Below are 14,345 nucleotides of genomic sequence, written 5' to 3'. Positions count from 1 at the left end.
GTGGTGACACAAAAGGTGATAGGGTTGGGATTTGAACAAAGAAGTGAATGTCTGACAAAGCTTGTTCTCTTAACCCTTAGACGATACTGCACCCCCCTCTCTGGAGCCACGACCGCCCCCCAGGAATCTTGTGTTCCCCAACACCCACCCGAATGTACAGCCATGCACACAAGTACACACACGCTCTAGTCCACGGCTAGGCTCGCCACAGACCACCCTGGCTCTCTGGCTCAACTCGTGAGCACAGCACTTCTACCCGCTGTGGCTGCCCACTCAAGGGGTCTAGAAAGGGAGGTGAGGGCCTAGCTGTGGAAGTCTTCTAGAGGGACCCAGAGGCACCGCCTATCCCAAATGGTCCAGCCCAAGGAATGAGCCACACAAATTAGACATCAAGACAGGGGAGCCTGATGTCACTCAGAGAAGCAGTTGGCAGAGTGCCCCACAAGGAACAAAAGGAGAGGCCTTTGCAAGCTCTCCCCCACCCCCACCCCCTCCACCCCACGAGGCCATGTCTGGATCAGCCTCCTAAAATTTGGGGGGCCTCACTATCTCACTAGAGAGTACCACTTCCCATGAATGTGGGACAACAGGTCTCAGAGGCCCCCAAGAGGCAGCAGCCCCAGCGGTTCAGGATACGGGCTTCAGAGCACAAACCTGGCTACTCTGCAGCTCTCTGCTGGGTAACCATAAGTAAGTATGTCAATGATGTTAGCTCACAGGACCTTTCTTGCAGGGTTGTTAGAAGTAATAATACTATACTAAGTGCCTGACAGAAAGCAGGTACTCAGTAAATGGCAGCTACCCTTGTTAGTCTGATCCTGTCTACCCAGGCCCCCTCTAAACATAGCTACCCCAAAGAGAAGCCACCAAAGGATTTGCAGTTTGCAGTTAGCATGAGAATGCCAAATGCTCCCAAGGCCTTCATTGTAGAAAAAGCCTAGTGGCCCTACTCCACCAGGCCTTCCTTCAGCTGAGGAGAACTAGAAAATCATTGGGCTCTGTGGTTTTGGGTTCCAGCTCTTAAACAGTTAAAACAGAGGCTGTGGGCTTTGTTTTAGGAAAAATCATAGCCATCAAATGTGGCGCCCCACCTTGCTGGCTGCAAATGCCCAGACAGGCTGATAGGCTGCATTCGGTGTTGACAAGAGACTCAGAGACAGCAATTCTGATGCATCAGTCTTCCTGTGCTGATGCCAGGAAGGGCTGTGCCTCCAAGGAAAAGCATTTGGCCAGTGTCACTAAGGATAGGTTTAAGCAGTAGTCAACATCTTCTTTTTCAATGTGTATTGAGTCATTCGTTTATTTCTCAAGATGTGCACACTCAAGTATTAAGCTGGCCAGGACAACTCATGGCTCCTAGGTATGTACAGGTCCTTCGATGGCTTGGGTTACAGACAACTTCACAGCTAGTGCACCACACACACAAGATAAAACAGGAAGCCTAAAACCCCCAAGCCACTCCAAGAAAAAATGAGGGAGCGAAGGAGAGAGGCCTAACAATGCAGCATCCCCCCCGGGGGAGGGGCTAAAAATCAATGCAAAAGGAAGGAAGAACACAGAGGAATGGAAGGCAAGCTAGCTTCAATCTTCACCAACTGCAGTTTCCATGTGGATGGTCAGGGGATTGAGTTCAATAGGTCCTTCAGGAAGCTCTCTGGATCATTGATTTCTGATAAAAGACCTAGAAAATGGAGCAGGCAGAAGTTGGTTAGGAGCTGGCAGGCACAGACCCTAGCCCCACTGAGTCATGGCTGCTGAATCTACGCAGAGAACACACTGTACTCCAACAAGCTCCAACACAGATGCTCCCTCGAAGATCAGCAATGAATGGGGATACAATCAGCAAACAGACACCCTTGCTCTGTAAGAGGAACCCTGGGGTGGAATCGTGTGCTGCTGGGTGGGCTGAAGGCACTGAAACGGCAGAGGCCAACTTCACCATCTCCCTAGGTTAGAAGTTCTAAAGCTAGGCCCACAGACTCACTTCAGGTGGAACTAAATACAAAGTGAAGGAAGTCTGGAGGGAGTGTTTGCAGCTTTCATCATATTCTCAAATGGATCTGGGACCAAAAAAGGTTAAGAACTACTGTCTTCAAGGGCTGGGAGGGGCAGAGTAGGGTAGTTGGACCCTAGACTCCTCTGAGTTTAGATCCTGCCACTAATCCTGGGGCCTTAAGTTGCCAAAGATCAGAAACTCCTTTTCCTCAAACATCAAATGGGGACAGTGACAAGTCCTTGCTGTGTTGCCGTGGGGATTAAATGAGACAGTTTAGGTGAAAGTGCCTAGTGCACAGAAGGTGTTCAATCAGCATCAGTTACTACTATTTCAAGTCCATGCTAACTACTGCATGGCAGCCCACGCACCCATCCTTCACCAAGCAGGGAACAGGAGACATTAAGGCCTCACATTAAACAAACACGAAGTTGTTAACTGCGAGGGCCTGGCCACAGTCAAACTAAAGTGATTTCCCAAGCATCCACACTAATGGAGGGAAGAGTGGTAGAGATCATCTCTTGTTGGCTCTGGAAGGTGTTTTTGTCCCTGCACTTGAATAGGGTGTGTCTGATATTCTGATGTTTCCTAACAGTTTAAACAAAATAATAGTCATGCTGTAAAAAAAAACTTACTGGGAGAGGAAGGCCACAGAGGCTCCCTACCGTACAGGCGCTCTGCTCTCCCTTGCTTCAGAGGACAGAGATAAACAAGGTTGCCTGTTCTCAATCAGGGGTAGCTTTCTGGGAAGAAAGCAACAGTGTAGCTAAGGTATGAAGACAGTTAAATGTCTAACCACTAATGTGATAGTGATGTTAATAAAGAAAGTGAGGTGAGCAGTGTGGATGCTTGGCCACCTAGATAACAGGGGGAGGGCGGAGGGCACGCCTTACAAAGACATGCCAGCACGCAGCTTCCACTGAGGCCAATGCAGGGGACAGGTCAACAGGAGGCCCCAGGGCTTTTGCGAAAATCGCTCAGTTCGTGCCAAGCTGGGAGCAAAGAGGAATTCACCACTCTAGACCTTTAGTGGGTCTATTCCCAGAGAAAAAAGAGATGGACAGGAAAAAAAAAAAAAAAAGTTAATGGCAGCTTTCTCATGAGAGTGGGATCTGAAGTGAATTCTTTTCCTGCTTCTTTAAAAAATTCCCACAATGAATATCAGAAAACAACTGAAACAAACAAATTAATGAAAAGAAGAGTTCGGCAGGTTTGGTTATCTCCACCTTGGCTCTGGTGGCCATGTCTGTGTAAGGCCTGCACTGACGGAGGGCTGTAATGAAACAGTGCTGGGGGGACTGTCAGGCACGGGCCCAAGGCGCCTCCCACTGCTGTCACATGAGGCTTGGTTAGGAAGTGCCAAACATTATAATGGGCTTGCCATTAGGATGACAAACTTGTTATGTAAAAGATCTGTACACAGGACAGAACAATGAATTTCACTTCTGCTAGCAATAGGATGAGGAGCTGTCTCAGGATTCCTCAAGGGCCAACGGTTCAGAGGGTTGCCCTGTTCTTACACTCGGAGACACTCTTTACTCTGGTTTGATGTTTAATACCTGTTTTAAGAATCAGAGTAGGAATCTTCCAGGTCTCCCTGGGGACAGCTGTGACATAAGAGGTCTCAGTCCCCAAGAGGCAGGAAGAAGACAGGTGAGCCCAAACACCAAGCACTCCCACTCTCACGTTAATTCTCTGAAAAGCTAGGAAGCAAAAAGTGACTCTACCACTTTTTAGCAGTGTCCCCTTGGCAATGTATTTAAACTTCAAATAAACTTCAGTTACCCCATCTATAAAATAGGAATAATCACAGTTCGTACCTCACATAAGGTTGCCTTGAGAACTGCCTGAGATAATGCATGTCCAATGAGCAGCCCAGTCCCTGGGATGCATTAAGGGCTCACTACATGTTAGCTGCTACTGTCATCAGTGGCTTGGAAGTTAAACAACTTTCCCAGTTCTTGTAGTGGCAGCCAAGAGGGTGGCTCTCGCCTGTATTTCTTCTGATACGTGAAGATGAAAGCTATGCCTGGCCCCACTAAGGCAGACAAGGGGCTCTGATGTGGAGGTTCTTTAAAAGATAAAACTTGGACACTGACCAGCCACATCGAGGAACTCTGAGAAGGTCTCCACTGGCATGAACTCCTCCTGAAAGGTTTTCAGGGCTTTGTCGGCAGCTTCGTGGATGGGCATGTCATTGTGGCGGATATATTCAGCTAGAGAGCAGGACCAGCCTCCCTCCGTGTTGCTGGTAGGCACCTTCTACAAGAACCAATGGGCGACAGGGACAAGGAGGTGGGTTACTTGATGCTACCTCAAGTTATTTGGGCTACTATAATCCTGTAGAAAACAGAGCCCTCCCCAAACATACCAAAGTTCTACTTGGAGGTGCATTTTCCCTCCTGGGACAACAAAATTTAATTCCATTCCTCTTATAGCCCCTTACTATGCATATCACTTGAACCCACAAGTGGCTGCATTCTTTACTCCCTACACATTTTGTGTCTGCATTTCTCAAAGAAAAGGGAATTGTCAGCATGCTCCAATCAAGTTGTTTTGTTCCAATTATAAAATGAACCACTCCAGAATACTGATTCTTTCAAGGCAGAGAAGAGTGTCACATTCTGAGCTATGCCAGAGTAAGTCACACTTCATGTAGGACAACCCAGCTCATCCAAATAGAGAAGACAAGAGCAAACAGTCACTCAGGAGGGAAGATGTGCCAGCTGAAGTGGATTTGGAGCAGGTAGGAGTGATCTTGGCTACCAACGTACATCAGGGATGTAAGGGTCTAAATTTATGGCATAAATCCCTTCCCAAATTAAGTGCAGTTTGTTTCTCGGGAGCCAAGAACCTCTAGATCATCTGGATGCTGAGGCAGGGTCAGAGCCAGTAGTGCAGACATTCTGTCCCCTTGCAGAAATGAGCTGAGCCTCTGATGGCTCCCTTACCTTAAACATGTTATAAATGAGATCGACCAGGGCCCAAAAGAGAAGGGAAGAACGATAAGTAGAGTAGTCCTTCACTGCCTTATCTGTCAGCCTAGAAAATAAAATCAAACTCCATGAAAATAAAATCTCCAAGAAGGACAAAACAAAGTAGTTTGGGAATAAACAGAGTCACAGTGATCTATGCACCACAGTTCCAGCTACCAGCCTCTCTTCCTTGAAAAAAGCAGCTGTGGGCAAGACATTCAGAAATCCTGAGACCCAGTGGTTTATTTATTACAAAATGTTCCACACAACATGCATATTTAATCCTGATTCTCTTCCAAATCTGGGTAAAATGGAATTGGGGGAGATATAAATTGCCACATGACAATCAAAAGGCTATTGGCTTAAAGAAATACACAGGACCCATGTGTTGCCTTTGAGCTCATCCCCGACACAAGCTCTTGGACTTGTTGGAACCTAATAAAAGAAGCAGGAAACAAGGTTCTACTTCAGTCTTCACATTCCCACTGGGAGAATTTTTAAGTCAGCAAACCTAAACCAACCAAACAGCAATTTGTCAAACATATGCTGTGTCAAAAAATAGCAAGCTGGTAAAAAACTGATGTTGAGCAATAGTAATATCTAGGATGGAGTAGGCCACCACCCTGACACCTCCTAAATCCTGGGCTAATCCTGTAGCTGTTCTCCACACCTCTCTGTTTCTAACCAGTAGCATCTCTAGCTAATCTAATGATTCAGCTCAGGATTAAAGACCAGTTGGTCTAAAATATCGAGGACTCTGTCTTTGAAATGTCCATTGCCTTCTCAGTAGACACTCTTGGTCAGAGGTAGGGCCAGCAGGAAAACACAAAAAGGCTAAACACCCCTCTGCACAGGGAGTGAAATACAGGCACCAGAATCCAGTTCTATCACCCAAGATCTATGAGAGGGTTTGGGTGGAAACTGCCTTCACATCTGAATAAGGAAGTAAAGGCTGGATGAAGCCTTGTCACAGAGTATTCCACACCTGTGACTGACAAGGATCACATCCCATGACCAAAGGAATGTGTTTCCTTTTTAAAAGTAAAAATATATTTATAAAATTATCATTAAAATGTGTGCGTGTGTGTATTTGCAGCGGATCTATGTAAGAATAGTGAAAACAAGACAAGCATAAAGGTTATTTATTATGGAAGTTAGACTATACTGAAAGGGCCTAGCATGGAACAAACCACTACTAGGTGTTCAGTAGATGTTTAATTAACAAAAGCAAAGTTTTAATAATCAATAAGAAAATGAGATGATTCCCTGTTTGCTAAAACATGCTCCCTGAATCCCCCATCCACTCCAATAACCCCCAAAGCACCCACCTTCTCCCCTGCCCACTATGCATAAGGATGCTACAGTCTAAGATGAAAATTATGTAAGGTGGGTCCTGTGGATGAGGATGATAATCCATTTATCTGCAATTCTGCATGCTAGCAGATAAGGTAACAGGTAACATTCTGATGAAGGCCCAAGACAGACCTAAGCTTAAATACCCACAAGTTCCTGGCAGAGAAGCCTTTTTTTCCGAAATGTGAAACACGCAGAAAAGGTCAACTTCTCTTCTGCAAATTCTTCAAGCTACATTTTTGAGTGTCTGTCTCCCACCCCACAATATGTGCAGGACTTACGACAAAGTCAGCTGCTGATGACACTGCCCCAACCAAGATGATACCCTAAGTGTCCTTCCAGCACGATCTCTCCTCAGAGGGTGTCCCAATGCCAAGCCAACCCTCAGCACCCATTCTGATCTGTGTCACTGGGGGCTTGGCTTATGACCCCCAAACCACTGACTGCTTTGGTCTTTCTCTGTGGCTGTTCTGCTTTTGGAAGCAAGCAGGAATCCTGAGTGACCCTGCCCAACTTAATTATTTAAGGCTAATTAGTAAAGGTGACTCAACGTCTACAGAGAAAATGGCAACACATGAGTTAAGCACATTCTGTATTTTCTAATTAAGCTGTGACCAAATAGGCTTTTCCTTAATTGCCTGGGACAGTAATGAATTTGAGTTTCCTAATTGAAAGCAAAACAGCTCCTGTGGGTTCAGATTTCACACCTGCTATTGAGAGCCTGTGCCCAACGAATAGCTGCTTTATTTTTTATGGATGCAGAGCTAGTCTGGCTTATCAACAACTTGGTATCCTCAAGATCTAACTTTTGATTTCTAGCAGCCAGTTAACTATTAATGCTTTGGACTCGGGAAACATTGGGAAGTTATATGTTTAGATTGGGGGCAGGGTTTAAGTAGCAACCTAACAAGTTTCGCTCCCTCCTACTCTACAGAAACAAGCTGGTATTGGCTGGATTCAACAACAGAGCCCCAACCTGATCTCTCTGGGGGTGTTAGGTGCCTATGGACCAGCAATGCTTGCTAATCAGAGCTGATGAAGGGTCAAGATACCAGGTGTCCCAATTGAGGCACTTGGCTCCTTTCCACCGGGTCTGTCATTATCATGGGCCTAAAACGCCTTCCTCTGGCTCCCTTTGACTCCCTTGTTGGCCTACAGAAGTGGAAATGTTTCCTCTGCTCCTAGGTTAAAGGATCCAGAGGACTAAAGCAGAGTCAGAAGGGCAGATCTTCCAGAAATGAACCAGAGGCCGATTTCACTCAGGTGGCAAAAACAAACTGACAAACCCATAGCTTACTCTGTCATTCCCCCAGGGAAGAGACTGTCCAAGGCCATTATCAGCCATGAGAGGGGCCCATGGAGTCTGTTCTGTGCATAGCAATAAACAGGGTTATGGTCATCCCAAAAAGCTGGCTGCTGTTTTTGTTTTTGCTTGCAGTTTCTCTCAAGACACTTCCCATCTAACCCAAGTCATAGCACAAGGTCATAAAAACAATGACCACTTCCTTCCTGAAATGCTATTCCTTCTTTGGGGTGTGTCAACGTGAACAGGAGAGTGGGTCTGGAAGAAGAAAGGCTCATGGAACGTGGGACAGATGGAGTAGAAATGTACCCAAGGAGGCAATGATGAGCTTTTAATTAACAGAAAAGAAAATCCCAAACCTTAGTCATGCTGAAACATTCCTTATTTAGGTTAAGTCCAGCAAGAGTCTGAAAACCTGGTTTTCAGTCTCAGCCCCCTACCGACCTTAATTCTTCCTCTCATTAGTAGGATCACTCTGTGCATTCCTGACTTCTTCCCTGAAATTTTCTACAGCAGGTAATCCTGGCTTGGCTGGCTCCATCTTTCCAGTGGCTGAACACAAACCCCAGGCGTGACTAGGCAACTGCTAGCCATCAGGCCTAAACTCTTGACATGACAGACTTAGAAGGGTCAGTGTCAATTACTGAGTCTAATGGGCACTCCTTCACTTAGCACCCATACATTGCTAGGCCATTTTTAAACATACTGGGAATACATACTCCAGGCAACAGGCAGCTTACGGAAGGGCTTCCTGAAGCAGGCACTGACCTGGTGGCTCCCCCAGGAGCCACTGCCCGGGCCTGAGAGGTCACCAGCAGCCTCTGCAGGATTTCCACACGTGTGGCTCTCCATTTCTCAGGAGGCAGGACATGCAGGGCCAGGACTGTGAAGTAGTGGGGTCCATCCACTTCAAACGCACTCTCCACCCACTTCTCCTTGGGCTGCTCCAGAAAGCCTTGGAAGTTCTTCTCTTCTCGGGAAGTTGCACGGGTTCTGAAACCAAAGGGGCAATGAAGAAACCAAGGTGGAAGCAGGGTACCAGCAGCAAGATGGGAGGAGGACTTGCTCAATTTGCCATCTTTGTTTTTTTTAAAGAGCATTGATTCTTGGATTACTGAGCACTAACTCACCACCCCTCACCCCCATGACCCCAAAGCCTTGACTACCCTTCCTACCTCCCCTCCAGCAATCCATGCTCTTTACCCCCTTCCAAGCATCTTCCCTGATGCTTCTCCTCACCCCCACCTGAGCTCTGATACAATTCCAACAACCACTGTTTCCTGAGCACCCCTCTGTATCAGGCAACAAGCAAGACCTGTTTGCAAACCCTCTCCCCATTAACTTCCCTAACCACTCTGGGTTACAGCTACCACCTTTTTACTGTGGTATCTGAGGCCCAGACAGGGGAAGCAACTTGCCCAAAGTCACCAAGCTAGTAAGTGAATCCAGATTCCCTGGCTCCAAGCCCCGTCTGAATTCTTCCTTACTTCACGAGGGCTCATATTTACGTTGTTTGTACTAAATTTGCTTTTGGTTCCTTCCTAGGTTCTCTCTTTTGGTTTCTTTTATGTGTCTGTCCTCTTTCTCTCATTAAAACACAGTGTCTTCCAGGCAAGGGCTGCTGCTTATTCTTGCTCTTGCCTCAAATACAATGATCTAAGTTTCAAGTGCTTCACATGGATTCTCTCATTTAATCATCACAACAACCCTATGAGACAGGTACTACTGTTATCCCAATTTTACAGCAGAGGAAATTCCAGTAAAAAGAAGTTAAATATTTTGTCCAGTCACACAACTAGGGAGGGAAAAACTGGGCTTTGAATCCAGGCAGTCTGGCTCAGGAACAAAGCTTCCCATGAGGAAGCTTTGAGAAGTCACTGTATCAGCCCTGGGGGAGCACCAGAATCCTTCCTGTTCAATTACGTCTGACTACACTCTCTCCTTATAACCTCGATGGTACTTTTATGCCAATAGTGCTTGATGCCCTATCCTAACTCTGTAGAGGAATAATCCTAGGGCAGGACTCTTTGCCCTTTATAAACCAAACCACACAGTAGTAGCTGCAAGAATCAAAGTTACCAGGTCTGCAAAAAACACTGACACAGAAACTGGTCAGTGCAAGAACAGGAGGGCATGATGGGCACGACACCCTGCTTCCTTCTGCTCCCTGAAGAATGGGCATGGATGGAGCAGAAGGGAGTACTCAACATGACTTTCCAGATCTATGGGGAATCAAAAGCTTTCAGCCACGGGAGCTGGCAAGTATGCAAATACAGGACCTGCTCCAGCTCCACTGTGGCTCACATGGCCATGGTGCTTCACACTTGTCTATACACCCAGATGCTCCATCAAAGGCACCATCCCCTCTCCCCACCCAGACCCCCATGACCAAGCTCACACCAGTGTGAAACGGTTGGCTGGGGAAAAGTCTATGGCTGAGAAACAGTGCCTCTGTGAAGCTCCAAGGTCAGCCCCTTCACACTGTATACTAACCAAGATATCCATCACACAGCCAATTCCCTCTCCAACTCCGAGACTCGAGCATGAGTTACAAATGTCCAGTATTTGAGAAACACGGGGACACCTGAAATCATGAATTCTTATTCTCTGGGCTTATTGTGCTGCCTTGCTGGGTCTGCTTTTCTCCCTGGAGAATGGAGCAGTCTACCTCCCCTCGTGGCTTCCAAGGAGAGATGTGTCTCTCTGCAAAAATCAAGGGCTCTATCAAAGGCCACAGAACACACTGGTAATTAGCAATTGGCTGGGGCTGAAGTCGTCTGGAGAAATGGGAACGTTTGTGCTGTCAGTGATGCCAGGTATTTTCCTGACGCCTAAATAGTTTAGCAGATGATGTAATGCACACTGATAAAGACCTGCCAGTGTGGTTTTTTAACAATGAAGCATGCCGGAGGTCAAATGAAAGGTCAGCCTTCCACTTCACAAGGAAATAGGAGGGAGGGAGAAAATAACATTGTTGAAGAAGAGAGGACCAGAAAATACAAGAGACAGATTGTTCTGTTGCCTAAACTGAGCTGCAGCTGCCTTCTGTGTACTTCCCACAGTCTTTCCATAGCCTGTTCATTCTCTACCCAAAAGATTTTTAAGACTCTTATTAGAAGATGGGGTCTAAAAGTATGAAACCATTTAAATCAAACCTTAGAGCTGAGGTATATGAAATCTTATTTTGCCTTTAAAATTGGGGGTGGAATGGAAGAATAATATTCTCACCCTCCTGAATGCTTCTTTAAAATTATACTTTTGATATCAATTTAACTGTTCCATTATATACATACATATATATATATATATATATATATATATATATATATATATATATATATATATGGTTAAAAACACAAATCTATTCTTTCCCTGGTTGCCTTCCTTCTCAGTTGCCTTTCCCAGATAAACTTCAACATACTCTCTCCCCCTCTTGCCAGAAGCATTACTCACTGGAGAGAAAACAGGGATAACAACTTCAGTTTCCATTCATGAAATGGGCCTCAGTTCTGCTCACCCCCTTGACATGAAACCTTTGCCTGCAATAACTTGTCTGCCTTTGACTAACGATGGCAGTGTGGTTCCAACCTGTTGTCGCCTCCCATCCAGAAGAACAGAGGAGAGGCTTGGATGGCCTGGTTTCTCCCGTGTCCTAATCACCCTCTGGGCTGAAGGTCAGTCCAAGTCTGAAGCCCTGGGTTGCCCACGGGGGGAGATAGGAGAGTTTTAGAATGGAAGTCACCTTTAATGCTTTATTCTGTGTGCCTCCAAAAAGGCCGCAGGTGAACATCCCTACCTTGGTAAAGGCTACCTCAGGTCAGACATTTGCTCTGGAACTAACCAGGCAGGAGATGGGAAAGCTGGGACATCTTGTCGGGCAGAGGAATAAAGAGTGGGTCAGTTGAGGTGCTGCCCACTGTGATACAGGATACTGACGTGTTCAGGACGTAAAGCACAGTGTGAATGATGTATGGGATCAGGTGGATATTGCTCTCCCGGCCACCCCCGCCGGTGTCCGCACTGAACGACTGCTCCATGGCGAAGCGCAAGAACAGGAGTTTAATGTCATGGATGTTGAGCTGGTAGGTGGGTTCCCGCTGGCCCGTACATTCCTGGAGGTAAGTGTTGTGTCTAGAGAGAAGCAGAACAAACACAGAGATGGAGAGAAATGGAATTGAGTTCCCTGGGGAAAACACAATTTGGAAGGCAGAGCTTCCCTTCTCTTTAGCATCCCTTTGTCTGATGGTTACAAAAGTTATACAAATGGATGCAGGAAATGAAAGGGAGAATGAAGGACAAGGGGTGGGACTAGGAGGAAGGCAACAGCATAGGACATTTTCATTTCTGCTGTGACTGAACAGGACTCTCCAAGCTTGCATGAGAATTCACCAGGATTTGGGGGGCTCATTTTTTGATGGACAAAAGTTAAAGGACTTATCACGGCCTTATCATGAAAGTAAATTTTGGTAGAAGAGATACAGAACTCATCTATCCTAGCAGACAAGGTGATCTATCCATAAGAATCATCTCTTCAAGCTCCAAATAAAAGCTTCTTCTGTGTCACTATAACTTGCCATCTTTCTGGGTTGTCTCTTATTAATCATGCAACCTTGAGTAAGTTATTCAACATCTCTGTGCCTCAATAATAAGAGCACATGTTAAACCCTCAAATATGTTTATTACTACTTTTATCACTGTTATTGCCAGGTACCTGTTGTATGGTATGTACACCTTTTCATCCTTTAGTTTTAAGATAGGAGTTGGGACGGGGCACCAGTCCGTAAGAGCAACTAGCAAGAAACAAGGCTCTGGTAAAGGCTTCAGCTGCTCTAATCAAGATCTTTAGACCAGGGAGGCCTGAAAAGGAGCCTGATACACTCTATATCACTAAACCATTTTCATTCATTAAACCTTATTACCATACATAATAGAAATTTTCCAATTGGGGAAATTTTGGCTCCAAGAACAAAGTCAGGGATCACATATCTTATCTCACAAGATCAACAAACGGAAAAGAGGCAGTGAATAACTAGAAGTTTACATGGTGCACTAGAAGATGAGGGTGCTGGTTTCTCTCAGTCTGTGGGTGGGCCATGTCAGGTCACCACTTCAATAAACCTCTGTCCCCCGCTGCTGGGCCCCTATCTGCTATGGACACCTTTCTAGCCAGCAAGCAGAGACAAGGCTCCCCAATGAAGGTGACAGAAAATGGTGTCATAATGGTTTGGGCTGATAGCTGATCTTTTCCCACTTCCTGAGAATCCTTTCTTGTCTACCATGCAGATGACCAACACTCACCTTGCCAAGCAAGTGGCAAAAGCTGATTCAGGGACATGGGGTCCCCAGACTGGAAGAAGCCCATTGCACTTCGTGTTGGCATTCTGAAGGGCAGCACTCTCCCACTCTTCCCGGCCTCGAGCCAACCTGGATCGGGAGGAGAGTAGGGGCAAGTGACTGCTGGAATTAATATGGCAACATGACACCCGGGCAAGCTGGGGTATGGGGTTTGCTAACACTAAGGAAGTAATTTGACCAAAGCTCTAGACCCCCTGAGAGAATTAGCCATTTGTAACCTTGATATGGTAAATGCCAGCTTCACTGATTCAAGTAAGCAAGATCTGCTTTTGCCAGCCTTGTACCAAAAGCCAAAGCAAAATTTACTAGCCATATGGTAAGAACAGCTCTTGCGCCTAGATGATTTAGGGTAAAACACCCTATTTGCCATTGACTAAGGAACAGACTGAAAATCTGAGAATTGGAGACCCACTCCCTCCAACTTCAGGACCACGGGCAAGATGCCCACTCCTCCAAAGTAACTTGAGTCTAATCTTTCTGCCTGCCAGGTTTGGCACGAGTTGAAGCACATATGAAGGAGAAGGGAAAGGTGAATGAACAGGCCTACTGAAGGAGGTGGCCACTCCACAAGAGCCAGGACCTACCTGACGGCAGCCAGGTGGCAATCGTAGTGCACAATGTTGAAGTGGGACACGGTGCTGTAGCCCTGCTGTTTCCGGGGCTTATTCTCCATCTCCTCCAAGGCTATGCGCTTAGTGAAGGTATAAATTCCCAAAACCTTTGTAGGCTGCAGAGGCAACATCAAAAGAGAGGTGAGGAGAAACTCCAAGTGAGGCTTTGGAAAGAGGTAAGGCAGAACAGAAGGGAAGTGAGGTTATTTTAACTGGAGATGTGTTCAGGAGAGTGGGTGATGGTCAGAATCTCAGGCTGTCAGTTATGCACTTGGCTAGGCACAGCCCTAATGAAATGAGGAGTGTAAGTGACAACCACAAAGAAGCAGATGCTGTGCAGATGGAGAGGCAGGAATGCAAGCCTAAACTGTCATTCTTTTCTTCTTGCTTCAGTTATCTGAGAATGAAGTATCTTCTTGATGTATGTCACTTGTTTTGCACACCCTGTCAGGCAGCTCCAGGGCGGCTGCTTTCTAAGACTACTTACCCTTCAAGCTGGAGAACAAGAGGCCACCTTTTAGGCCTTTGTGGGGAGCAAACAGGCACTTCTTGTCCTGTTCCTTTCGGTTGTAACCTAGAAAGTTAAGGTTCTGATCGTCTCCCCAGTTATACTGAACGGAAGCAGCAGGGAGTGTTTTTAAAAGTCCAGCTCTGGCCTGGGCTGGGACTCTAGCTCTACCACATGACGTTTATTTTTTCACCCATACATCAGGACTTTTTACAGGTTTGAAGGTGAAAGTACACAGAATACATAA

General features: G+C 46.2%; 1 protein-coding gene across 1 annotated transcript in view; it reads right to left on the bottom strand.

Moving 5' to 3' along the window:
• Window positions 1–1,249: 1,249 nt before the first annotated feature.
• The window catches only part of UBR4 (ubiquitin protein ligase E3 component n-recognin 4), a 146,560-nt gene continuing 133,464 nt past the window's right edge, over window positions 1,250–14,345 (bottom strand). Inside the window, 7 exon segments of the mRNA XM_037828357.1 lie at window positions 1,250–1,681; window positions 4,093–4,255; window positions 4,945–5,035; window positions 8,393–8,617; window positions 11,561–11,755; window positions 12,923–13,048; window positions 13,564–13,706. Coding sequence (XP_037684285.1) covers window positions 1,617–1,681; window positions 4,093–4,255; window positions 4,945–5,035; window positions 8,393–8,617; window positions 11,561–11,755; window positions 12,923–13,048; window positions 13,564–13,706 — 1,008 coding nt within the window. The 3' untranslated portion in view covers window positions 1,250–1,616.

Source organism: Choloepus didactylus, chromosome 2 (genome assembly GCF_015220235.1).
Source record: "Choloepus didactylus isolate mChoDid1 chromosome 2, mChoDid1.pri, whole genome shotgun sequence".
NCBI lineage: Eukaryota > Metazoa > Chordata > Mammalia > Pilosa > Megalonychidae > Choloepus > Choloepus didactylus.
The sequence above is the reverse complement of the archived record's forward strand: the minus strand, read 5'-3'. Positions and strand labels throughout refer to the sequence as shown.